Source organism: Planococcus citri, chromosome 1 (genome assembly GCF_950023065.1).
Source record: "Planococcus citri chromosome 1, ihPlaCitr1.1, whole genome shotgun sequence".
Classification (NCBI taxonomy): domain Eukaryota; kingdom Metazoa; phylum Arthropoda; class Insecta; order Hemiptera; family Pseudococcidae; genus Planococcus; species Planococcus citri.
Genome location: NC_088677.1, coordinates 40,950,342 through 40,978,311, shown reverse-complemented (window position 1 = coordinate 40,978,311; position 27,970 = coordinate 40,950,342). Strand labels below are relative to the sequence as shown.

At 32.8% G+C, this 27,970-nt stretch overlaps 4 protein-coding genes across 7 annotated transcripts in view; 1 reads left to right on the top strand and 3 right to left on the bottom strand.

Moving 5' to 3' along the window:
* Positions 1-15,542, bottom strand: part of ftz-f1 (ftz transcription factor 1) — a 115,476-nt gene extending 99,934 nt beyond the window's left edge. Inside the window, exons 1-3 of one of the 3 annotated variants that reach the window (XM_065344819.1) lie at positions 14,633-15,542; positions 14,042-14,445; positions 13,562-13,820 (exon numbers count right to left, since the gene is read on the bottom strand). In XM_065344819.1, coding sequence (XP_065200891.1) covers positions 13,562-13,706 — 145 coding nt within the window. In that variant the 5' untranslated portion in view covers positions 13,707-13,820; positions 14,042-14,445; positions 14,633-15,542. Of the gene's footprint in view, positions 1-13,561; positions 13,821-14,041 lie in introns of all 3 variants that reach the window. The other 2 variants (XM_065344821.1, XM_065344820.1) reach the window with 2 other exon arrangements.
* A 451-nt stretch (positions 15,543-15,993) lies between these two features.
* LOC135831942 (medium-chain specific acyl-CoA dehydrogenase, mitochondrial-like) lies at positions 15,994-19,311 on the bottom strand. The gene is made up of 11 exons (XM_065344823.1): positions 19,152-19,311; positions 18,997-19,081; positions 18,543-18,710; positions 18,365-18,465; positions 17,783-17,863; positions 17,519-17,649; positions 17,260-17,368; positions 17,056-17,196; positions 16,882-16,983; positions 16,485-16,655; positions 15,994-16,396 (listed from the first exon to the last, which is right to left on the bottom strand). Exons 1-11 carry the CDS (start codon positions 19,167-19,169, stop codon positions 16,250-16,252), a joined length of 1,254 nt encoding a protein of 417 aa, XP_065200895.1. The 5' UTR covers positions 19,170-19,311; the 3' UTR covers positions 15,994-16,249.
* Positions 19,312-20,411: 1,100 nt separating this feature from the next.
* Positions 20,412-25,213, bottom strand: LOC135831940 (valine--tRNA ligase-like). Of its 2 annotated transcripts, XM_065344817.1 has the most exons (18): positions 24,981-25,207; positions 24,696-24,915; positions 24,370-24,616; positions 24,060-24,288; positions 23,800-23,979; positions 23,602-23,726; positions 23,367-23,512; positions 23,181-23,297; positions 22,885-23,104; positions 22,688-22,813; positions 22,498-22,605; positions 22,228-22,387; positions 21,792-22,069; positions 21,527-21,721; positions 21,332-21,443; positions 21,068-21,228; positions 20,774-20,926; positions 20,412-20,648 (listed from the first exon to the last, which is right to left on the bottom strand). In XM_065344817.1, the coding sequence occupies exons 1-18, from the start codon at positions 25,090-25,092 to the stop codon at positions 20,571-20,573; spliced, it is 2,967 nt and encodes a 988-aa protein (XP_065200889.1). In that variant the 5' UTR covers positions 25,093-25,207; the 3' UTR covers positions 20,412-20,570. The 2 variants fall into 2 exon arrangements, 1 of the variants encoding a protein (XP_065200889.1); XR_010556255.1 differs by lacking the exons at positions 20,412-20,648; positions 20,774-20,926 and having other exon boundaries at positions 21,090-21,228; positions 21,808-22,069; positions 24,981-25,213.
* Positions 25,214-26,847: 1,634 nt separating this feature from the next.
* Positions 26,848-27,827, top strand: LOC135831939 (glutamate receptor ionotropic, kainate glr-3-like). Its single transcript, XM_065344816.1, has 2 exons — positions 26,848-27,351; positions 27,460-27,827. The coding sequence occupies exons 1-2, from the start codon at positions 26,964-26,966 to the stop codon at positions 27,774-27,776; spliced, it is 705 nt and encodes a 234-aa protein (XP_065200888.1). The 5' UTR covers positions 26,848-26,963; the 3' UTR covers positions 27,777-27,827.
* Positions 27,828-27,970: the final 143 nt, after the last annotated feature.

Here is a 27,970-nt window from a genome sequence, read left to right as displayed (position 1 = left end):
TTTGAAAAAAAAATTTGCGATACAACTTTTTTCTAGCAGAAAATCTTGACTTACTTATATCGTCTTCGCAATGATCAAATTTTATAAAATTGTTCAAAGATTGTAAAAATGGTTACAACTTGAGACAGGAAGTACTGAATAAAATTAAAGAATAATAACCGGCTCGAGCCTAAGGGTATCTCATTGAAATTGAAATATTTCAAATTATTGAATTTGGTGTCACGAAAGCAGAGCACTCGTTGAAAAACACGATAGGTACGCCTATTTCCAAAAAAAGAGACAGTCATTCAGTCAAAATACGTTTTCAAGGAAGCCATTGAATTTCAGAGGTAAATTTGTCCCAAAAATGAATTGTTTTTCATCTATTTCGTACAAAGTTGTAAAATTAACAAAAAATAAGGTCTAGATTACAGAGCTCTTCTTTTACTCACATATTTATTTTCTCAAAAAGTATGTACATACTAGTTTATTATCATAGAAAATATGGTACACCCCGAGAAAATATAAATCTTTTGAATTTTTGTTTTAAAAAGGAAAAACTAAACCAAAGATGAACCAGGGTGTCTAACAAAATCTGAAAACTAAAAAGAAGGACTTTTGAAGGACCTTGGAAGGACCTTTTGGAAGGACATTTTTAAAATTAAAAATGCACCTACTGACCCCCCCCCTCGTTCATTTTTACAAAATTGCCAAAAAAAACTTCAAAAATTTATAATTTTTAAAAGAAACAAAAAAATTAAAAATATGTATTCAAAATAGACCTGACAAATTTCTTGTCAAATGACTACCAAATATGTACAAAAAACAAAATTTCGTACTTTTTTCCTTTTTTTTTTCCTTTTTTTTCATACGACATATTTTCAAGTTATACTTTGTCACGCCTCACGTACTCTCGCTTACTTTTTAGACATCAAAATTGAGTAAGTGAAACTACTTTGATGAACAATTTTAATATTAGGGATGGTACTCAAATTTTTCTCAAAAAAATATCTTTAGTAACCAAAAAGTGATCAAAAAAGTGACTAAAAAAATTTTTAATAAAATAAAAAGGAGCTAAGCAAAAAACTTTCCACAAAAAACATTACATTTTATTTTCAGAGGCGTGACGAAACGATGCGTGGTGGGAGATTAGGAGGGGGCGAGACTGAGACATTCTTTCAATTTTTCTTGCTAGATTTTCCCAATTTTTTACTCCAGATGTGGTTCGAACCATTTTTTAAAAAGAGAAGTTGGAAACAAAAATGTCGAATAAAAAATTTATTTGAATTTTTCATTGATTGGATTATGTTTTTGGAATTTCTCAAGTTGATTTTTCCATTCTAGGAAATGTTTGAAAATTGTTGTAGCAGAATTGCAATCTGACCGAGCGAAACGAGGGTGAAAGCTGTGAAAAATTGATAATTTCAAAACGTAAAACCTCATTTTTTATGCAAAAAGTTGATTTTCATAGCTTCAAAATTTACAAATTTTAAAAGTTTTCAGAAAATTTTATAGGTATTTATCACAGTTGAAAATATGAATAAACGCCCGAGCGAAGCGAGGGCAAAAGCTTTCGAAAATTCACAATTCCTGAGTAGTAAAACAGCATTTTTTTAAAACTTCGGTCAGAGAAAAGAAAAGAAAAATTATCTAGCCCGAGCGAAGCGAGGGCGATAGCTTTGGAAAAATTGATACAATATGAGACGTAAAAGAACACCATTCCTAATTTTTATTAAATGACAGAATTATTAGAAAATTCGGAAAAAAGAAGGACTTTTACTGACCTGGAAGGACCGGAAGGACCGTTAGACACCCTGTGAACCTGTGGCATGTAAGAGCAGAAGAGCAAGTAATACAATAATTCGAAGTCGAATCGACAATTCAACTTTTTCTCTCCTTGTACACATAGGGAAATTTTGTATATTTTCGAGAAAGACAGGGCTATGTAGGTGTAGGTAGAGGTACATACATATGTATGTATTTGTACGGTACATGGGCAATGGGCATGTAATGTAGGTAGAAGTATAGGTATATGGTATACGTATTGAATTTAGTATTCATGAGATTTGAATCGTTAACAAAATTCTCTCATCAACTCGAACAAGACACAAATGAGTGACGATCAGTCACGTGATATTTCATAATCGATACGACCACCGTTACAAAACAATGCATTTAAAGATGCTACTTTCTGTTTCCATTCCAAAGCAGACGACAGCGACATACGCAGACGGGAGCGCGGGCGCGGTGCGGGTGTGTCAGCGGTACACATACGTATTTTCACGTACTTCACATCGTATACATTCTACTTACAAATTACTTCTTTAAAAATCGTATCTCAATGCAGGTGACCGATTCTTTGGTAACGATAGGCAATAAGGTATTCCGACGGTAGGCCAAAAGTATCACGATTACGTAATCTGAGACCGACTACGAGTAAATAAATGTCTCGAATGTTATGTGTGTATAGAATAGACACATAACAAATAAAGTACTCGTAAGTAAACGTAGGCCTAAATAATGCACGTCTGGGTATAAGCAGAGATATACATTTAAAACTAATCCTACCACGTATGATTCAAATTTTTCAATATTTCATTTTTAGTCGCTGATTTTACCAATAAACTGCTGAGTTCCCAGAGTTACACGATACTTGGGAAATATCATGATCCGAATCAACGAGCGAATCATGATTTACAACTCAACAAAAATTAACCAAAAATTATAATTTCAGGGGTTTTCAAAGATTTTCCATTCAAAATTAACATCTAAGATTGCTACGCTTCATCGTGATTCATGGTGGGAAAAATCAAAGCAGAAAGCGGGGAAGTTTTCCTCCTGTATATACCAAGTCGTTTCATGGAAGTACAGATAAAGCTAACTACTTACACGTGCGAGAATTGAGCAAATTTGAAAAAATAACTCGGATCATACAAAAACAGACAACTTTAGCACGCAATTCACGAAAAATTTTAAAAATTACCCAGACTCTCAAGAAACACAATCAAGGTTGATTAAATCCACTGTATCGAGGAACTTTGTTCCCTAACATTATGGCCCAGGAATTACCATCAATTCGAATCAGTATTATATTCTCATAATTCGTCGAGTAACAGCCCCCTCTTCTTTCAAGCTGCATACAAGTTTTACGTATCAATTTCTTTCAAATTTCAATGAAAACGTCAAGTTTTACTAATGATTTTGTCGAGAAACCAACTGCCAACCGATGTAAGTTGAAGCTCGATTTCTTATTTACACCGTTCATGATTTTCTCATTCCATTATAATCGTTAAACATGAGCCAAATTTTCGACCAAGGTGAACCTGCGTCCGTCGTTCAAATCTATGATTTACAATCTCTATCCACGCCGATCATGTGTACAGAAATGAACCAAAAACACAAAATAATAAGGATACCATCTCATCTCGTTGGATGAATTTAATTTAGTAGGTACTTCACATATACCCATAGTTACGTACTCGTACTCGCACGTATATGTTTTTGATGTATCATCTGATAACAGTTCTTTGGTATAGTTTTCAATACCTCGTAGACCTACGATATCCCTTAAAAAAAATACACGTAAGACTTGTTCGTAGGACAAATAAATACATAATATTTATAATCCAAGCTCGGCACAATTTTGATGTAGGTCTAGGTAGGTACAGCTATTAAAACGTATAATAATGAAACGACATTGTATATAATACCCATAAGTTCGTGAACGGCTGTAAAAAATCTTAATTTTCTCATCTAAAGCCGGTTGAAATAAGAAATAACTGTAATTTCAACCGCATTAAATAACACTATGAAATAATGCGGGCTCTTCACCACCATAAATTATATGAAAATCACTTCCACTCTGACTAATAAAATACGGCTTGGTTTTTTTTTTCAATTCATTTGCCTAGTTGTGAATACAGTTAGATTAGAAGGGATCAAAAGAAGAAAAAAAAATTAGGAACTCTCCAAAACTGAGGTACTCGTAAAGATGATATAAGCTTTTCATACTTCAATAGTAAGAAAAAAATCAGACAAAAATGTTTTTTCTGTGAAGATACCTTCAAAATTATATTTAAAAAAAAAACTTTTTCAGATCAAATTTTTGTTGTTTATAAAACAAAAGCCAAAACTGAAAAGATGGGTCTTCTTGGCAATTCTGACATAAAATAGAATTTCGAGAGGTTTTTCAAAAATTAAAAATTTTATGTTTTTAAAATAACTGAAAAAATGAAAAATAAATAAATAAAAATTCTAAAAGAAGAAAATAATGGACTTCATTCAACTCATCTCTGTCGGAAATTTTTCATCTCATTTCCTTGAAAAAAATGAAATCTACGCTAGAGAAAGCAACTAAATATCATTTTTCATGTAGAATTGAAAATGTTTGGAATCTAATCATAGGTACTGGCCACAAAACAGCTAAAAACTATCAAAACATTCGAATTCTTTCTTTCTAACACTCGTGTCGAGTAGTTCCAGGCCAGATTTTTCGCTGCCCTCCCTCATGATCAACACTGTTTATTTCTAGGCTAGAGAAGAATATAATTATTATATTTTTTTGAATAAATCAAAGCGAAGTAGAAAAAATGCTCTATGAAAAAATTCAAAAAAATTAAAAATGAATTCCTGGCAAAGGCCTCCCATACATATTTTACCAACGAGACGAAAAAAAAACCGATGCAGTACTTGTTCGTCACCCTATAAAAAAATGAAAATATATTCCAATAACGCCGCAATAATGGATGATTTGAGACAGACTTCATTTTCATTCACATGTTGCTTTCACGAGACGCGACACTCGGGGATATAGATAGAGGTACATACGATTGGTATTGCATGTACATGTACTCAGTATACAACCATACACATAATACTACAAAACCGGATATCCTTGGACTATTGAAACGCATTGGTTTACTCGTTTTATGGTTAAAAAATCACCGCATATGTACGGATTTTTATAGCGACCATTAAACTTGGTACGATTTGAATTTCGTTTCCAGTGATATATGATAACCGAGAGAAAAAAAAAACTATGAAATTTTATAACATGAATTTGATTTTACGTAATATTACTTTCAATTAATCGTCTGATAAATTCTTCGTCAGCATTAATGAGCATTCAACTAATTAGCTATAGGTAAGATACTCGAATAATCGTTGGACACTTTTTTCACAACCGCCCTTTGATACGAATTCTACATATTCTCGACTCGCTCAAGAAAATAAAAAATACTTAATAACAATAATAAAATAAGTAGGGCTAAACAAAATAAAACGAAACAAAAATCAAAATGACAAATGAATAATAACTCGTTACATTTTGTTACAAGCTTCTTTTATAGCCCATTTTTCTGCCTATGCTCGCGTCCATTACACAATATTCGACTGATTTTTCTACAATAATTCCGAATAATATTTTTTTCCAACATCAATACGCGTGCGTAAATAAACGTTGGAAAAAAATGTGTGATATTATACGTACGTACTACCAGTTGTTAAACGAAGTGGCGTCATATCAGCCTTGACACAAATTCGCTGTTGCTAACGGAAAGAATAAATTACTCGGGACTTCCTAAACTTACGTGATAACGAAATGATAAAAATTAACGAGACTTTGATACTTTTTTGACGAGTTATCCAAGATGATCGTTTTTAATTTAATAAGTCTTACAGCGAGACATCAAATTGACAAATTTCAACTTTTTATCGAGCACCACCTTTTTTTTTTTTTTTTTGATAAAGTCTCAGTCACGAAACGCATGTTACAGACATCAAGGCCACAGCTGCTTCATCAGGTATAAAAAGTCACACTATTTCTTTCAGGACCTAACGCACTATCGATGTTATTAAACCCTGTAATAGTAGTGCAGACGATGTTTTGGAAAATTTTATACACTATTTCGCCTTCTAGGTCAATGAAAAATAAACGTGAATCGATGACGATAAACGACACGATAATCGCAAAGGAAAAATTTACGTATCGTGGGAGACTCGATTAAACACATCTAAACCATCATCAATAACACCGTGGTACATACTTAGCCACAACCTTTAAATATTTTCGAGTTTACGAGCAAATTTTCATCAATAGCCATTTTGTACAAAACAATTTTCATAATGATTTGAAAAGGCTCCACCACAAAATAAAAACGCACCAGGCAAAACACTTATTTGAAAAGCATTTCCATAATTACCTATTTATTATATACGACTTATTCTCATCTTCGAATGCAGTTGCGATGGAATGCTTTTGATTGTACTGACTAAACTAGATCCATATAGGTGAGCCAAGGAGGAATAGAGAAAAGGTAACTAGCTCTTCCAATTGATCTTCAATTTCGGAAAAATCAGACCCTAGTCGAAACATTTTTAAGAGAGAAGACTTTTTTTTAAAGAATATTGTACAGACTACCACTTAAAAGCCGAGGAAATTAGCAAAAAAATTGAAGATTTTTCAAATCCCATTCGATAACTTTTCTTTGAACTACCCTCCCTTAAAACTCACAAAATTGTTCGATAAATTAATTTATTATACGTTCGAAAGAAATTCACAAAAATCTTCATAAGTACTTGAAGAAAGAAAAAAAAACAACTCGACATACATTTTTTCCAAATTTGAGATTCAATTCAACTAATACCCAGCTTACAACAAAAGCTAACGCGCAAAATCCGCTACCGTTCTCATCGACTTTCTTTCCAAAACAGCCGAAAAAGTATTACCTATCAAAAACCCAAATTCCAAGATATGGAATGTAAAGACAAGAATATTGTCGAATAAATGCAGGTAAACCTGTATATTATCTAAATCGTACACAACCGTAACAAGGCAGAAAGATTAAACAAAAACGAAATGATAATTTTGAAATTTTAATCCCATCAAATTTTTGGCAACAAAAGTTTCTCATCTTCTTTCGAACTTTTCACTCGAGATGGCAAAAACATGAAAAGCTCTCTTGCTTCAGAAAATATTCTCATTTACGGATGAAAAATTCCAACTTCTTCTCGATGCTTTTCAAATTCTACTCGAATTTCGCCTCTAAATAATCGACATTTTAATAAGAAAATTCTTCGAGAAGCTGTGGCGATAAAATTGGAATAAAGATATTCATTTTTACGACTGCTTAGAATATTTCACTGGTATATGGATGAAGTACATGTCTTGTGCTGATGAAAATGTATATTACGCGACTCGTATGCTAAAATGAACGGACGATGGTACATACGTAAATGAAGGTTCCTTAATTGCAGACCTATACGAAAATCGAGTCATTTTGGAACCTCAAGAAAATTTTGATTTCACCTAGTCGCAGAGAATAGATTAATTGAAATGGCTAAAAATTTTAACCGCTCGTTATACACCTAGTACTACCTACCTTTTTTTTTTTTCTTTAAATGTGATTTTTTTCACTTTTTGAACATAAAATTTAAAAATTGGTCAAAAATTCACTTTTGCACCGGAACTTCTGGTATATCGCGGTAACTTCCTAAACGACCAAGAGAGTGCCCAATAAGCACTGACCAAAGTTATAAATCTTAAAGTTGATTTTTGGCCTTTCCAGAGGACATAATTTAAAGTTCCTGGAGAAAAGTGAAAAATCTCTGGAGGCTTTAGAATTACTCAACACTAATAGGTACGTAGTTGTTGATTTGTGGGAGTTTACTTGGAGGAGTTATTCATTATTGTGATTCACTTTGCTCAAAAAAATATACTATTTCATCATCAGTTTAAAAATCACCCTTAAAACAAGTTTTTGGATTTTTAGGTGGCATAATTTCAAAACTTCGCAAAAATGAAACCTTCCAAAATCGAGGTAATATAATTCCACCAATTCAATTCAACTGCATTTTCAATTACCATTTTTAATGCAAAATATAAAAAAGTTAATCACATCCTTCAAGCCATAACAGTGCATTTCACTTCGACGATACAAACGATTCATCACCATTTTTCTCCGTAAAACTTTCAATTTCTACCGCGAAAATCATTAACTCGCGTAAAACAAACGACTATATTATACTTATACAACTTTTACGTAAAATTTTTCATAACCCCTTACCCAGCTGAAATACACGTAATTTTCATATAGGTATACCTTACCGGCGACCAAAACACATGGACCGGCATACCGGCTTCGACACAACACCGCCCCATCACCGAAACCAAAAGTGACTCAATTAAATAACCCACTGACCTATTTCCCTATTTGCAGGAATGACATTGGCATACTTTTTTTTTTTAGCAAGCAACGGTAAAGCCACCAAAACACCTTATTACAAGCGCGATAAAGTAAATATAGCGAGAATTAATCAAATGAGTCAAATAGTGGGGGAAGAGAGTTTAAAGGGCGCAACCTTGCTAGTTACGTAGATAGCCACGACCGAAGAACCGAAGATGACGATAATAATAATACCAGCAATAATAATAAAAACAAATAACTCGCGTTTCGTCGTATTTCACGAATACGTACATACAAACGTACATCTACATACCTACACCTTCATAAATAAAATCCCTGCTCTTCTTTCCGCTCTCTTCTTAGCATATAAAATTAACTCCACTTCCGAATCTATTCGGCACAATAAAAATTAAGTGCATATAAGTTATTTCCTTTCTGATTGTTGTACCTAAGCGTGTATTCAACATAATCTACATTTCTCACACATCATTCGTAGAATTTTTTTCACGTTATGCCACAAATTAACGAACAAAATAACACAAAAAAAAGAATCGACTTATGTAAATTGATCACTGAATCACTGATCAAGCCACATATTTCATTACGTTACCAACTATATTGCGCAATTCATGATAAATCATTGTTGAAGATTTGTCCACGCGATGTTCTTTGTATGTATAGACAATAGACGTAGGTAATGCAAAAATTATCATAATTATTAATTTAATAAATCGCTTCTAGGAATTAAAAAATTTCAAAATCAAGTCATTAAAATCAAACCAATGAATGAAATCGTAATTATTTTCATATGTACTAAACTGCACTAAAATTATGAATTTGGAAAAATGATTTGTAATGCAGCGTAGACTGAATCTGCTGAATGTACATTGCATTAAATGAAAATTTAACAAGTTGCTCACCGGACTTCATTGATTTTTTGATGAAACAGGAACTAAGATGACAAAATAAATACATAGGAGACCAACGGTCGCTAGAATATGGTATTTTTCAAGTATACAGTATACACATATCTCCGATACTATCCATTCACTCAAATTTTGAGAAAAATTCGATGTATGTATATATCCCAATTTATGCATTCCAATCGTTCATTTTACTATTTTTCTTCGTCAATTTCTTATATGTACCTATTATTTTGCAAACATAGTTTCTATCATTTTTCTCTGATAAAAAAAAAATGGGCGAAGAATTCTTTTGAAATCAGAATATTTCCAGAAAAACACTACACATCACGAGACATTCTTCAAAATACAACTCTAATGAATAAATTCTTGCAAAAAATTTTCAATAGGAAAACTAAAATCATACATGACAGCATACGTAGTATTTTCGGTTTTCTGGTGTTCTATTTGTTCTATATAAAGTCAGTCGTGCGCTATAATACGCCAATATACGTAGACAGACGAATAATATATTAGCTTTATCGTGAAAGTAGGTCAAACGAAGAAAAAAAAGGTTTAAATACGACGAATGATCATTGTTTGAGTTGGGGATGTTTTATTTTCGAGTTAACGCCGAGCCATTAATATAACTGCTTTTCAAATAATTCAAGTTCTTCGGAAGACTTTGGAGTAATAAAGTATTTTTACGTTCGATGTCGCTTCATTTGACCTATAGACAGTACTTTTTATGACTTTTTTGTTTTATTTACACGGTTTTTTCTCACTTTTTTCCATCACATTCGATGTAGCCGATTTATATAGGAAAAACTTTCAAATTATCCGAATAGGATCCAAATAGAGTACCAAGTTACTTAATGGTAATTAAAGATGAATACTTGTACTTTAGATCGAGTAGAAAATGTCTTACGGTAACAGTAAGTACAGAGGTAATAAAGAAAAAGGATTTTGAAAAGTCACAATTGATGACTTTTACGACAGAAAATCATCGAATGATAAATGAAAGTCAAACAAAACATTTTTCAATAAACTAATTAATAATGAACTGTAGATCAACGAACGTACATATACGTGAAGAATTTAGGAAGACGGTTCAACTAAATTATTCGTATTATTCGCGTGCTAACATATTATAGGTAGCGTAAATTTACTTCAACAACGAGGAAATTGAAGAAAATTTCAAATGATTTAGCTTAGTTCAAGGTGATTAATAACGCAGTAAATACTCGTGTCTCACATCAAGTATGATATGAGATAGTTATTCGTTTCCTTGGAATAAACATAGGATAAACGAATAATTATTCGTGTTTACTACAAATGAAATACCAAAGAAAGGTGATCTATGTACGAATGCGATTTGACTAGAATGAAAAATAATTAGAGCTCTGAAATATAGTTTTGTTTCCACGAATGGTATCAAAATTTGAAAATCGAAAACGAAATGTATAACGAGAATAAAATACTTCGATTGTTGTAATCGATGTACACTTCTTCTTATCGAATCAGGAGTTAAAGATGCAGCCATCTGAGCACTTTTCGACGAAATGTATCGACCCGAACTATCGCAGGCGTACGAGTATTTTACATAACTTCATATTCAAAACATTACTCCAACACTGACCTTACTTACCAAGTTCTCACACTCAATGCAATTCATTAAGTACATTCACAAACAAACGAACTCCTTCCATTTCTGGATATGCAAATCTAATAACATCGAACATATTCCATATGAAATTCAAACCGAAAGTCAAATGCTCTAATTTAACTCATTTTTTAAACGAGGTCTTTCTGAGAACCGTCATTCACTCACTTTTCAAATTTTAAAAAACCAATTTTTGAAATCAGATCACAGCGCTCCAGGAAGGGTATTACCTCATATCACCTGAAGGTCTCTTAATTTTTATGAAAATTTCTCAAAATTTTGTAAGTAAAATTGCATAAGTATTAGATATACTTATTCGAGATTAGGGAGTTCGGATATCAATTTATTTTTTAGATTCAGCTCCTCAATGTCACTCCCTCTCTCTACTTGGAAAAACTTCGCGAAATCGGGGTTTTCAAATGAACTCAAAATATTAAAATCAAGTAATAAGGAAACTTCTCGTTCGACTCGATCACTCTGTTATCGATTTTTGTGATTTTTTTTTCAATCGCAGTATGCAGACCTAGAATAACTCATCAAAAAATTTCGTTTACTCAATCGAAAAATTGAAGACCTATTATTACAAATTTAAATATTCCAAAATGGATAAAAATTGCATAAATCGAGCAACCGAAATCAAATGAGCAGTTATGTATAAAGTACTCCAGGATACGTATTTTTGATAATATTCTAGAGACAAACACATTTCGAGATCCGATTTGGATATTAGAAGGAAAATTACAAATTTTTTAAAGGCCAAAATTTTCAAATTTTGATGCGTAAAACGTCGAATCAGAAAAGTAAAGTTCACTTTTGAGCGCCAACTTTTTTTTCAAACTCCCAGAACTTTTTACTTGGATCTTACACTCTAAATTAATGATCTCGTTTCATAGCCTACTTTAGATACGAATGAAAAAGTATACTTTTAGGGATTCAATTTTTCAAAAAAGTACTTTTTTCACTCACGCGGAAGATAAATCTCGAAAATTGACCAAAATATACATACGATTTCCAGAATTTTGGTCGTCTAATCGAATTTTTGAACATTTTTCACAATTCTTTGAAAAATTTGAGGGCCCTGAAACACTTTTCTGCTCACTTTAATTGCGGTTAAAACGTTGATAGGATATTTTGGAAAATTCGCATTCCTATAAGTCCCTTCATTATTTGATCGAATAACTGAATTTTTTGTAGCTCTTCTATGAGTCTTCAATTTTCACACAGTAAAAAAAAAAAATGATAACTAAATGACTGAAGGGTTTCAATACCGAGTAATAGTCATCATACGAGTAATTGAAAGAAAATATTTTAGCATTGCGCCTCTCGTAAAATAAACACACTACACGATGAACACTAGTTAATTAGGTTGCATTCTGAAATACATAAGGGGATTCTCAGTACTACAATGAATTATAATTTCGCGAAGATAAAGCGAGTAGATATCATCACTGAAAACAAAATGCAGTCGATTTTCTGACTATTAGCCATTAGGATCAAATTATTTCATGATCGTTTCAAAATTTGTAATAATGACGTGTGAATATCTAATTAATGTAAAATTGTAAATTAAGAACCCGATTTTCACGTTAAATCCATTTCACTTTCACCATCATTCATTAAATGAATGGAAATATTTGGGCTGACTGCTATCGAGATAATCGAATTCGTTTTCTTGCAATAAATAAAAATGAAAAAAATCATAAATAGACCGAGTAACCGGTCCGGTTCGAAAACAAAAACAAAACAACACACCACATTAGGGTGAGCAATTAATAAAAACTGCGCTTTTGAAAAATAGTACATTATTTAACTAGGAAAATAATGAGATTTTCGAAGAATTTTGCGGTTTATTTCCCGAGCAAAGCGAAGGAAGTAAATCAAAATTGTTGAAAATCGTTCATTTTACCAAATTAAATAATATATTTTATTTAATCGAGGTAAAGAAAACGCGTATTTTGATCACTCGAGCGATTAGCGAGAATAAGCGTTTTATTCCCATGATTATAAATGTATTTGAATACCTATGTATTTTAGTTTTGAAAGTACTCGTAGTATACATAATATTGTATTGTGTCATTTACTTAGGGAAATAGTAAGCGCTTTGCTTGCAACGTGACCGAAAAAATTTTCTTTCAAAACTCATAACGACTGTATTTTTTGAGTTTGAAAGAAAATATAGCGTTATCGTTATTCAACACAATCGCCGAACACAATTTTTTTATGCATGCTCCACAATGCTGGGACCGAACTGAAGATATCAAAAAAGTGCTATAGGTGATACTTCAAAATAAAGAATCAAATCTTTTATAAAACATTCATTTTTACATTTACAAAAGTCAAAAAGGGCAAGTTAATGAAGTAGAACCTCATTTTTCAATTAAACTAGGTACCAACCAAGCTCGGTCACCTTACAACGCACAATTTTAATATTTTATACATTATACGTATACCTAGACCAGACCTACTTGTACATTATCTTACATGCATTCGAGAATAAGTAGGTAAATGCATTTATGTACTGGACCGGTGGGGTCTTTGACTGCGAATTGTGTTTCCGGTGCAATCTGTTCATAGGATCTATTTTTTAACTATTCACAAATGGGTTACACGCTTTTTACGCATTTCCCAAAATAGTAATTTCATCTGTCTACCCTTTCAATATAATTAGCCTAATATACATGTAACACATTTCTAACAATTGAACGAACCTAGCACCGTAGAAAATAAACAATAATAATATCAACTTCGCAGACGGATCATGTTTGTGTTTCCGTTTACATTCTTATGTTTTCAAATCATAAACACTACGAATGAGTTGAAAGAACTCGACATACCTGGTGCTACAGAAAACTCCAAATCCTGCGATTCGTCCTCAGAATGGTTAACTTGATGTGATTCAACATTGATATAAATGACTTCAGCGGATTCCTCGGTTTCCTCGCTATTAATAATTTTGATTTCGATTTCTTCTTCGTTCATTTTGAGAATATCACATCAACTTTGCGACAACTGAATAGTTATACGAACTGTATTTCTGACTAGCAACGAACATTTACAACAGGTACAACACTTGAAATTAGTAATAGCTGCAAGCTGAAAAACATCAAAACAAACGACTATCATACGCAAATAATAGTTAACGTTAACATTTTCTATGAGAACCGAATACAGCACAGTTGAAACAGAACAGTTGCGAACGATAAATTAGAATTTTGGATTCGCAAAAATAGGTCATGACAAGGAATCCAACTCTTGACTTAGAATAGAATTATAATTTTAATATCTTATCGTGTTTCATAAGTAGTGAATATTACCTGTACAGGGGCAGACGATAGTACTTGTTTCACTTCATCGAATTTTTAAAACTTTCAAGTACTCTCGATACTCAGATACTTTTATTTTGTAAACAACGTCATTTTCATTTTCTGAGTGAAACACCCATGGCAAAATCAAAAAGAAACACCAAAATTTTCTTATTGTAATTCTCCATAAATCGCTGGGAGCGTTAACACACGGAAGTGAAATGCTTTCACCGCCAATCACCGGTCTAGATTTCGCATGTATCCAAACCCTCACACATTAGAGCACCTCCTAGCGAAAAGTATGGAAAATATCGTTCTCCGCTGAATGCGACCACCCTAGAGCATTTTTATCACTTATCCTATGTCCGATGCTGCGTTTTACTTTACAGTGTATACAAATTAAGTCACCAGCTGACCTGCAATGGAATTTACTTAATTAATTTCGATTTTCGATAGAAGGAAATGATTATTAATAAAACTGTGGATAATAATATCATTTCGTGGTGTTCTTCCTTTGAAAAGAATAATACTCCTCCAAATAGAGAGCAAAATAATGGTCAGCAAGTAGGGTTTTTGTTTTTTCAACTTCTAAGTTCTACGTACATCAGTACATCACCCCATGTCTTTCACTTCGATCAAAGTACAAATATTTAGCAATTAGCATCACAAATGGCGAACAGTACTGCTTCTTTCAGTTGATGTATCGAACGAATTTAGCGGAAATATTACGCCAACTACGAGTACAGTAATCTATAATTTCAATAGTTCAATATATTATATATAATAATATGTACCTATAAACGGCCAAGTGCAACAATAGCTGAGTACCTTTTCCTCCTGGTAAACTTCATTTAATAATCTACGTAATATTTCGATAATTTTGATTCATTGGTTGCGTAGTGTAAAATAGAATAGAATAGTAGCCTAAATTTGAGTATTTCGAGTGTAAAAAAAATTATAACTTCGCTGTTTCATAGCAATAATTATTACGTGTGTAGGCTATCATTGAAAATTTTCGAGTCTATAAAATAAAATAATTAATAATTTCGCACGCAAGTTGCTGTAAAGTAAAAATAATTTGTGTTATGATTTATGAATTATGAAGTTATGATAAGAACTTGAATCACGTTTCTGAACGTTCGTTCAGTGAAGGTGCTCTAATGTGTGAGGGTTTGGATATATGCCTAGATTTCCCTTTGACTATATATACATGGACTACTATCTTCATTGTTGCCGATGAAGCCGAAGTAATAGAGGTACTAGATCGGGAGCATCGGGAATTTTCATGCGCGCGCAGGAATCCCACCCACCCTCGCACCTTCCAATCACGGTGAACCACGGAGCGACGAACACCCTCCTACGTTCCAACAACCGCTACGCTCGTTGCAACGAAATCTCGCGCATGCTCAGAGCCCATGTCCCGATCTAGTACCTCTATTGCTTTGGCTTCACGATTCCCATTCAACAACAATAGGAGATAGCAGTCCATGTATATATAGTCAAAGAGATTTCCACATTTTTCGGTGAACCGGTACTAGCACTCCTAACGATATGTTCGGATATTAAATTATTGAAAAACAGAACTCGAACTTGGCTGCGTCTGCTGTGTCTTTCGCTTTCTGAACGCGAAGATCAAAATTTGAATTTGAAATCCCCAAATAGGTGAAATTAATGAAAAGAAAACCAAAATTCATCAAGCTGGGTTCATGATGTCCGTGGATTTGAGCTATTAATTTTAAAAAATTCCGGTAAATTTTCTTGGAGCATATAGCCATTAGCCAGTAACCAAAATTAAAATTCGGGGAAATTTAATTCAATCTTTTTTTTGCCAGTTTCAATTTTTTCGCGATCTTCGATGCTCATTTTGAGCGATTGAAATAATTGAAACATGGGAATTTTTCCGAAGTTCAATTCATTTTAAAAATAATTATATCCCCGCGGGCGAAAAAACAAATTTATGAAACAACGGGAAATAAAAATTCTGTATTAAATTGGCACAGTTTCACATAAATAGAAAATGATTTTTAAACAATAACAATCAAAATTTATAGGTACCTAACCGTAAATAATTACAACAAACCATATCTTTCGAGTACACAACATATCACTGGATTTTGTAAATTTATATGACAGAAAAATTAATGAATATTCATCAGCTAAATATAAGAAGTTCACACAACTAGAGAAAATAATATTTTTGATTGAGAATTATTTAAAATTTTAACTATTCTTTGCCTTATCTAAAATAGCTCTAGAAATAATTAATCGTTGAATTTGAGAGGTTCCTTCGTAAATTTGATATATTTTAGCATCACGCATCAGCTTCTCTACGGGATATTCCGTATTAAAACCATTACCTCCAAATACCTGTAAAACATATATTATATAAAATTGTTTTTCTCTTTCAAATTGAAAAAAATATACACATATAATATATATTGTACGTATAACTTACTTGAACAGCATCGGTAGCACATTTATTGGCAACATCAGACGCAAGAGCTTTAGCAATAGAAGCGTAATACGAGTTGCGACCACCTTTGTCAACTTCAAAAGCAGCTTTGTAATATGCTAAACGAGCACTTTCAATGCCAATGGCCATGTCTGCTAAAATGAATGCTACAGCCTACCCACAAAAAAATGATTATTATTCTACAAATCAGGTACACAATCGCATAGTTGAGAAAATTTATCATTATCATAGGTGCTCATGAAGTATTTTTTTAAAACATTGTAGGGAAAAGCTGAAGGAACATATCTTAAACACCAAACGTCATTAATGTTTACGTTGAAGATGAGGTTTAAAATGTTGCATATTTTAAGAGTAATTTATGTACACATTAGTGTAATACCTGGTGGTGTGCGATAGGGACACCGAAAGCTTTTCTTTCAAGAGAATATTTGGTCGCTTCATCTAAACATCGTTGAGCCACACCAACTGCGCCCGCTGCCACCTGCGAAAAAATATGCTCAGTTGAATCAAAAATGTAATGCTGTGAAATAAACTGGTAGAAATATTTATTTACCGGTGTTCTAGTCTTATCAAATGTTCCCATTGCAACTTTAAATCCTAATCCTTCTCCTGCCAATACGTTTTCTTTAGGAACTCTAACATCTTCAAAAGTAATACCTCGAGTATCAGAAGCACGTTGACCCATATTGATTTCCTAAACATTGAATTATTCGTCAGTACTTCGAAAACATTCTATTCAGTCTACTTTTTCATTTACTTTTCTTCCTGGAGTCACGCCGGGAGTATCTCTATCAACGATAAATCCAGTAAATGCTTTACCGGGAGGGCATTTTGGATCAGGGTCTGTCCTAGCAAGAACGAAGTACCTGTGAAAAATAATAAGAGATAATAATAAACCAATCATTTCGCAAAGGTATTGTACATGATCTTAAAAATATGTCATTTAAACTAGTCTTTATTGTGAAATTATTATAAGCTTAATTTTGAATTTATTAAATATTTCCAACAGTACTCACCAACTAGCTACTCCTCCATTTGTTATCCACATTTTTTGTCCATTGATTATGTATTCGTCGCCTTTTTTCACAGCTTTAGTTTTTATTCCACTTACATCTGAACCTGCGCCTGGTTCGGTGACACAGTAGGCCTACAAACACAGTGAATTTTTTAGAAGTTTTATGAGTACGTAATGACTGAAACTTTTGATATAGATACGAGCAAAAATTATGTTACGATATTTCTATCTGAACAAAGTAAACAATCTACGTATTTTTACTCACTGCTACAATAGGTTCAGCGACACATCTTCCCAAGTATTTCTTCTTTTGTTCATCATTGCCCGCGATTATCACCGGAGTTTGCTGAAATCAAATTGTATCACAATAAAAATTGAGGACATTTTACTCTCTCCATAAAAAGTTGACATTTTATACAATGCGAATCAAATTGCCGAATAAGCCTCCGTTTTACTCGATCATTCTTCGCTTTTAGACTAGGAAGAAAAAATTACGTCATGTTCATAGTTCAAATTATCAAATAACTAAATACAGTATCAAAAATCGATTAATTACTGTCTACCGCAATACCGTCAAGAAAGATAAGAGAGAATACGAATGAACTATGACATGCTATATAGATGTGCAAAATAACAATAGAAAGAGTATATTTTCGCAGCAAGTTTCGAAAAATGGAATCAAATATCTAACTCATGCATTTCCAACATTTGTATCCAGCTCAATTTCTCATTACATTTTCTGATACTTACATACATTTTATTGTAATGTATTACCTCGTATTTGATGAAACTATTTATTCGCACAAGAAATAAGTTTCATCGAAAAATGAATAGACAAAAAACTTACCCCTAATGTGCTAGCTTCAATTGCAGTTTTAATACCAGAACACCCGTAGGCTAATTCTTCAGCAATTAAGCAGCCATCGAATGTACTCAAGTCCATACCACCTGAAATGTTTTCTCGAATATAATGTAGCTGCACGTATTTTAAAAAATCAAAAAAGTATTGCAAGACTCCAACGCACCAATATCAGCTGGTATATGACTGTTGAGGATACCGATTTCATGAGCTTTCTTGATGATATCCCAAGGATATTCGCCTGTCCTGTCATATTCGGCAGCTTTAGGGATAATTTCTTCTCTAGTAAATTTTCTAGCAAGCTCTTGTAACTCTCGAGAAGTGTCTGATAATGCTAAAAAAAAAAAATCAACGGTGAATTATTGATGGTAGTAACAATATCTATAATATAAGTGAGCTAATTATAGCATTAGAAAGTGCACATTTCCCCAAGGAAATGTATAAGATAACACTTCACAAGTTACGAGGTGCTAGAGTTTGGTTAACACATTATGGGTACCTAATATTATCGGAGAACAACATGACAAAAAAATCAGTAAAAAAGAACAGTATAATAAAGATAAGAACAAATTGCCACGAAGTGTGTTATATCTATTCGTAAAATAACACCGAATACTCACTGAAACATACACCCGACGAGGTACTATCAGAAAACTTTCTCAGCAGAACTTTAGGCGCTTGTTTATTCAAGGCATTTTGTAAAATCTGGAAAATAATGGACAATTAAAGCAAAAACACTAATAAAACATTGTTATAAAAGCTACAAAGAACAAACCTGTTTGGTTAAAAGCATCTTGCGACAGATGACGTTGAATGACAAATTAAGTTTATCAAAACTCAAATGACAATCTAGTAAGTATCTAAATCGTTTTCATCGAACACGAACACACAGCCGTACAATAATAAAAGCTCGAAGTTATATTTAGTTTGGAGGCAATAAGCTGTTTACACATACAGATCAAAGGTCAATTTAATACTGACGACGTGTAAAATGGTGAAAATGCGGTATCACAGTTCTACACTAAAAAATTACCTACTTTCTGAATAAAAACTGACAATTATGGGAGTATTTCGTGTAAATCAACGTTGGAACTTTCAGAAAACTGATAATTCAAGGTGCATGAATCTTGTTTTCCAACCTTGATAACAAAAATTAGTGTAGCGCGTACTCGTACACAACAAAACGTAACATATTTCGTACGTCACGACACTTGTTGTCAACGAGATGTAAAATTCGCTTGACACTAGTATAGACACTGTAGACACTAGCAACTTTATTGTAGATGAGTGCGTCAGTTCATGTCTTTTACGATTACGAATTCTGAAGTCCGTTTCAACTTTCAAGACTTCCATAAAATGAATCTTTCTAGTTTTTTTTATCAATACTTTCCATCATATGTATGTAGGTACATGTACCGACTTTCTAGTTTTTTCGAGTTGATTTCGACTCTACATAAATGTATACCTTTACCTACACACACATAGGTATCTTTGGAGCAATACTCTAGATTTTTTCATTTTCAGTTTTCGCAGTGAATTTTCAATCATTTTATTGTGAAAACAAATTCTGCGCGGTCAAGTATTTCGCCCTTACTGAAGTTATATTAAAAATTAATACGCATTAGACGCGACAACTCTTCAGATTCCGATGCAAGAGCAACTTTTGTCTCATATTGGGTTACCTACTAAATGGAATATTACTACGATCATGTAGGCTGTCAGCTGAAAATAAAAACCGGTTTTGCAGTATACAAGTACTTACCTAAGAAATTATCAGTATTGATTAGCGTAATAAACCTAAATTCACTCGTAGGCATTCCATTTTTGTCAAATAAAATCAAATATTTTCTCTTTTACTATAAGTTAAATCAGCTATCCCACCCTATACCTATACTGCATCCGTACCGTTAAACCAAAGTTTGGAATTTAACGATAATTTTACCTTTAACATATCACTTGCACCAGAATTGATGTACACGTTATAAGCCTATCAGTAAATTGGACTACTGTACCTATTACAAACGTAAGCTGCACAAAAACTTCTAATAAGTTTATCACATCAATTCCAGAATACATACATAATCAGTATAAAAATCACAGGAATAAAAAAAACACGCTGTAGTTTCAGGAACATAAGATCATGCGTACCGTAATTTACACATAATGAGACCATCTTCTGGTTAGTGTTATCCTATCATAAAGATGATATAAATTTACAAATTTTCATCTTCAGTTCTTCAATTTTGTTTATCTGATCTTCTATTTCCTTCATCTGAAAAAAAAGGTGGGTAGGTATTTGGATTATTTTGAAACACGTCTTTTGATTTACATTTTAAAAGTCAATAATACCTAAATATATATATATGAGTATTTCTTTTTACTTGATTAATTACTTACTTTATTCCGATGATATTCTTTAGTTTCTTCAGATGCTTTAGCAATATATTTTTTGGTAGAAGTTCTGTCTTTCAACTGATTCAACTTCTTGAATAATCGTTTGACTTTGGATTCCATCAAGGTTGAATAATTAGAAAGACTCTTTAGTTCAGTCTATAGAATAAATTGAAGATTAAATCATAATATTTGGAATATCTACTTACACACATATCGAAATCATTATACAAACTGCATATAAATAGCCACACGCTATTTAAATGCTGCTGAGATAAATAGGTAAGTATAGGTACCCACCTTCAATTTTAAATATATTTTTGTGTCATTTTGAATAATATTAGCTATTGCGGGCTCATTTATGGAATCTTCAGCTTGAAAATGTATACTACACCTTAAAATTCCATTTATCACCGGCAGATATTTCCGAATAATATTCTCGCTACCGCTTACAATGACAACTGCACAATAAGAAAAATGGGCACACCATTACACGAGTGCTTACGTCCTACGTCTATTAGAAATCACTTCGTTCAATCGATTACTCCTCTGATTTCAACTCACTTTCGTTATCAGTGAAATTTCCTATTTCTGCTTGTAAAACACGAATGCCCGACATAAGACCTCTTATAAACAATATCTCTTTTTCCAACTTTTCATTTTTCCATTTCCGATACTGTAAGTAAATCATGCGAGTAAAGCGTTATAAAATGATAAAGAAAATGCGATCACAGCATACGAATCAACATATGTACTCACATCTTGACTTTCTGGATACTCGGTTTCGGTAATCTGAATGTTATTTTCTGGTAAATAAGAATAAAGTTCTTCGGTAATATAAGGCATAATTGGAGCCAGCAGCCGCAAATATGTTTCCAAGCAAAACAATAATACAGATACAGTGGATTCTGCTTCGCTCTGATTACCGTCATTAAATACAATTTTAGAAGCTTCCTGCATCAATGATTCGAAATTGAAATTATTATACACACAAAATGCAAATGATATAAATCGTGACGAATACCAAATAAAAGTCGCACAAGTCATGGACGAAGAAATGTTTCAATGATGAAGTCGCATGGTGAAAATTCATTTCTTGTAATCCTTCATTGCATGTTTCAACGGTTGTTGATAATTTATGCAGAATCCAATAATGCCACGGTAATGAAGGATTTGGGAAAGGCGAAATTCTGGATGGAAATTTGTTCGCCCAAGTGATAGAAAATCTGAACGCTTGCCACATTTTATTGCAGAAATTTGTAACTCGTCGACATTCTTTAACATCGAAATGAATCACTGACTCTACAAAACAAAAAACGGACTTTATTATTGATTTTGAAATTGTTGGTAATTGGGTACTTAATGTCAATAGGGCTAATATGGAGGCAAATTAGTAAGAATTTATAACAAAACGCTTTAGTTTTAGTGTCTAAAATGAGATGGATCAACACCAAGCTTACCACTAAAATCATGGTTAACTAACGTAAATCGCAGAGCGTCTGCTCCACATTCCGGTATCCCATCTGAAAATAGCGATTTTTGAATAGATAAAGCTTTTCCCAATTCTTCATCCGATAGCATTCCTTTTCTATGATTAGCATGTACAGTTTCATTAAGTTCCTGTAAATTAAACGACATGATTTTTCGTAAGAAAACTTTTCGAAACAAAGCATAACATCTATCATCAAAATATAGCTTTTCTGAAATTTTTTTGAATAAAGAGAGCTTACTTTTAATGAAATTCCATCTATAACATGATTAAGCTCAATCACATTTCCTAAACTTTTCGACATTTTTCTACCATGAACATCGCATATCAATCCATGAAAAACTATGTTCTAAAAGATCGTGAAAAAAAGGAATAACAATTTTAGCTAAAGCATAGAATTTACGAAGAGAAAATGAAGTACGAATACTTACGTTGAAAGGAAGTTTTCCGGTAAAATATAAACCAAGCATAATCATTCGGGCTACCCATAAACAGGCGATGTCTTGACCAGTTTCCATTAAACTTAAAGGATAATATGTTTGATAGTCTTTATTTTCCTGAAGAAAAAAAAACTGTATTGTAGGTTTAGTTAAGTAAATATAATAATTAATATTTGGAGTGAACTTACGCCTTTCGGCCATCCAAAAACTGAAAATGGCAGCAACGCAGACGAAAACCAAGTGTCTAAAACATCATTTTCCTGAACGATTTCCTCGCAATTTTGAGGAGATATTTTCTCTGTTTTTTGTAGCGCTTCTTCTTTTGATCTTGCGGCAATCCATCCATTATCAGTCTTAAAAAGCGGTAATTTATGGCCCCAGTGTATTTGTCTCGATAAGCACCAGTCTCTGAAAATTTTTTTAAATTGATTAAATCAACTAACTAAATAGGATTTACATGAAAAAAGAAAACTGTTTTACTTACTGATCAAATTTTAACCAATTTAAAATAACGTTTTTCATGTTTTTTGGCTTAATCTGAAAATCATCTTTTTCTATTGCGTCTTTTGCTCTTTGCAAAATATCGTGGCATTTCAAAAACCTAGAATTAAAAAGTCAAATTTTAAATTCAAGAAAAACGAAGAAAGAATTAGCAGTAGAAAATTAATACCATTGATCTTTCAACATATACTCTATAACATCTCCTGAACGATTACAAATAGGAATATGGGTAACATGAGATTTTGTACATTTGTACAAGCCAAGTTCTTGCAGCTTTTGTAATATTAATTCTCTAGCGGCGTACTTCGGTACATTCTAAAAAAAAGTGACACGAAAATAAAAATGATTTTTAAAAAAAATATAAACATAAAAGTACACATCCGGTACCGTAAATGCATGCATACCTTCCATTCTACACAGTTTTCATTCAAATGACCAGATTCCGTTATCACAGATACTATTGGTAAATTATGACGCACAGCAATTTCGTAATCTATTTTACTATGGGCAGGGGTAAGTTTGAAGGCACCTAGTATAATATGTTATTTCGGGATCAGAACACGAAAAAGGGTCAGAAATATAGAAGCAAAATACTCAGATACCTGTTCCAAACTCCGGATTGGCGGATTCATCTAAAATGATGGGCAATTTACATTTTCGAAATGGATGCCACGCAGATTTTCCGTGTAAATGAGAATAACGAGCATCATTAGGATTAATTACAATCGCAACATCGCCGCACATGGTTTCTAAACGAGTAGTCGCCACACAAATTTCTTCTTCTGTTCAAACAAGGAAAAATTATTTCATAAATCATCATTAACATGAACCATTCTAACTTGATCGGTATAGTAAACACTACCAGAATCACATATTTTATAAGCGAATTCCACTATGATGCCAAATTGAACTGGCTTCTCATAAGAAGGTAATGATAGATAAGTTGGACCTTCAATACGTAAATTATCCACTTCAATATCAGACACGGTGGTTTGTAAATGACAGCACCAGTTAACAAAAGCACGTTTTTTGTGAATTAATCCATCTTCAAATAATTTAATAATGGACTGCTGAACAATTTCAGATTGTTTCTAGAAAATCATTTAATAATGCGGTTAAAAATATTTAACCTACTCTATTTGAAGATACGAATTAAATAATCTCTCATGTACCCGATCCAAAGTGAAAGAATATCGAGACCAATCCACAGAAGCACCTAATCGCTTAATTTGTTCGTTAATAGCGTTTTCTTTCTCTGTTTTCCACCTCAATAATTCTTCCATAAAATATTCTTTTTCTATACCACGCAATGGTAATCCTTTGCTTTTGGAAATATTTCTTTCAACAACAACGTGCGTAGCGATACCTGCGTGATCTGTACCTGGTATCCATAGCACTGGAAAACCCTGCATTCGTTTCCTACATGAAGATTAAATTTATTTACTTAAAACACATATTTTACAATGAATATTTGGTGTGATTGTGATGTGATAGTTACCATCTGCATAATATATCTTGGATTGTAATGGTCAATGCATGTCCTAAATGTAAAGTTCCGGTGATATTTGGAGGAGGCAATATCATTGTGAATGGCTCTTGCGATTTGTTTCCATCTATACTTTTCGGTTCAAAATAACCTGATGTTTCCCATCGACTGTACTTTCCTTGCTCCACGATTCTCGAGTTATACTTCTCGGCGAAAGAAACATTGATGTAATCTAAATGTTGGAATAGATGTTACTAACAGGGTTCATAATTGTGTATATTTACAAAAATAACATACCGGCTCCGGTTGAAGTTGAATACGAGTTGAAAAACTTAACTTTACAGCTGAGTACATATCTCCACGTGCGGCAATCATTCTTTAAAAGAAAATACCTCGACTGAAAAGTCATATTTTTGAATTTTCATATATTTTCATCATAAAAAGTTTCGATTAAATTTCCCGATATACAATTTTCATTTTCAAATTCAAATCCTTTTTTTTTCTTATCACAAAAACAAAACAACATAAAATCGAATCGTGTGACATCGGATTTCTTCGTTTACCATCGTTATGTTATTTTAGTTGCATATAGTGCAGAATGAAGGAAAAACATGGAAAAAAGGAATCAGAATAATTTTTTATTACAGTTTTTGAAGATATTAGATTCGATCTGATTGTAATTCGTACAAAACTAACCATCAGCATCTTGAACTGGTTCTTAAAAATAATTTTGTCTTTGAAGTCAAAATGGGTACCTACTACCTACTCTACTAACTACATACATACATACGTAGACGTACTCAAGCGATTGGTGGGATAGTGCTTAAATAAACAATTATTACTACCCATGCAAAATAACGTGCTTTCTGTGGAAAATTTCACTCAATTCTCCTCGAACTCGTCTTTTTAATGCATAGTTATTTCATTATGTATTGATATCATAATGTATGGTATGTGTATTCTTTTATTTTTCAATAACTTTTAATACAAAGAAGTGTTTTAGGGATTCAATAAATTTATCTTCATATACATTCAATAACACTTGACCCTACTCAAATACGTAGGTATGTCTATGTAGGTAGGTACTCAGGAAAGATTTACTTATTGACATTTGACAGCTGGCTCAAGTCTTCACAAAAGGCGAAACAAGATACATATTTTTAAAAAAATAATAATTTATTTTATCGTCGAATGCAACGAAGTGAAAATGAAAAATAACTATAATATATTTTTTTGTTCGATTATTACGTTGGTGGGTATGGCATCAACAATCAGTCTACAAACATTTCAGAGAAGAGATTATGAAACAATAATTAATGAAGTAGTGGAGAAAACGTTTTCACATTTTACATGTTTAAATTTATTTTTGAACCGTGAATTTCTCAAATATTACGACCTGAATAATTTTTTTCAAACCAACTTTTCTTTTGTAAATGTAATTTCTCTTAAAGAGAGCAATAAATACTGCGGTTATGTATTTTTATGTGAAGATTTTTCGGAATTAGAACATTTGAAAAATGTTACTTTTGACATCATTCCCCGAATATTGTATTTGGTAACAGAAGTTACAGCAAATGTTCTGGAACTTTATCAAGTAAGCTCTCAACTTTAATTATTAATTTAGTACCCTCAACCTACGCGGTGGGTGTACCGGTTTCGCGGCTTGTTAGCCTGGAAACATGCGGTCACAGCCGGCCCCTTCAATTCTGAAATTACAGATATTCGTTAACGTGAAAAATTTTACATTAGGCTAAGAAAACGATATTTCAAGACAAAGATTTCGTGATATTCCATCAACTGGTTTCCAATTATTCTATTTATGTACAAAATAGGCATCATGAGGAAATCAAAGAAATCAATGTGAATTTTTTAGAAACCTTTTTTCATTCGGTAAGTAGATACCTATACCACCTAATAATGTTGAGGCTTCATTTTTTAAATGTCGTGCCCTATGCAAAGACGAGTAGGTACTCGTGTTTTGCTGTGGGTACCGCAAACGCTCATTTTTCTGAAATGATAGGTAGCCATAGAACTGAAAACTCGAGTGTGTTTTCAGCCTTTTCAGCCACAAACTACAATCGATTACAAGCGAAGAATAGTCAAATTGACCACTTTTCATTGCCCAGCATTTAATCACATAATTGGCGATGGTCATAAACAAGGTCACCGTTAATTTTATAATGGTTCATATCTAAGTAGGCATTCTGTGATTTGTTACCTGTAGGCATAATCACAAATTTCTTTCAAATTTCAGAGCTAGGCGACGGAGTTGAAACTCGAATGTTTAGGGAAATCGCAAAAAAATTAAATTTAACGTGGAAAATAATTCCAAACGACGGTAAACGTTGGGGAACAGCATATCCTAATAAGACTATAAGCGGTGGAATATTGAAACATTTATACACAGGAGAAGCTGATGTTGGGTTCTGTTCTTTATGGATTGAGCAATCAAAACTACCATACGTCGTCATGTCCGGATATTGGAACATATTATGTTTACGATTCCTGTTTCCAAAACCTAAAATTATGTCGAGTCATTGGGGCACTATTTTCAAACCTTTACCAGCAAATCTTTGGATCATGATTTTCTTATCGACTATAGTAACGTCAGCATTTTGTTCAGGATTGAATCGTGTTCAACGTTTGATTGAAACTACTTCCATTGAAAGTAAGTGTAAGATGTTCAGAAAACGAAATAAATCTGGTTCTCAAATGATATGAAATTTGAGCAGAAATTCAAAACAAAAAACTGATTTTCGTTTTCTTATTGTTTCAGAGACGGCGGTGATTTCTTCTTTCATTACAGTCATTGGTACTTTATTCATGGCCAAGAACCCAAATAAATACGAAGGGAGCAATGCCACCAAACATTTATTTCTTTGGTGGAGCGTATTTGCGCTCATCATTACTACATTATACTCCAGCAGTTTGGTATCTCATTTAACATATCCTCAGCACGAGCCACTATTGGACACGATTGAGGCACTCGTGAAAGCGAATTATTATTGGGGCACTCCGTACGAACCACCAATAAAGTACATCTTCAATAAAAATGTAAGTTGCAGAGATGCAAACACAATTGGATTTTGTTAAATTTGAAGTCAAATTGAGCAAAAACACGATTCAAAAAAAAAAGCTTTTGGTAGGTAGGTATTGTGTTTGGGTTCTAGTACCTAAGTATATGTACTGATTTTTAGGTGTTTGAATTCGGTGTTTTATCGGTTTTGGTTGCATATTTGCAACTCTGGTAAGTCGACAAATAGGTACATTTCATTCGGTATAAAATT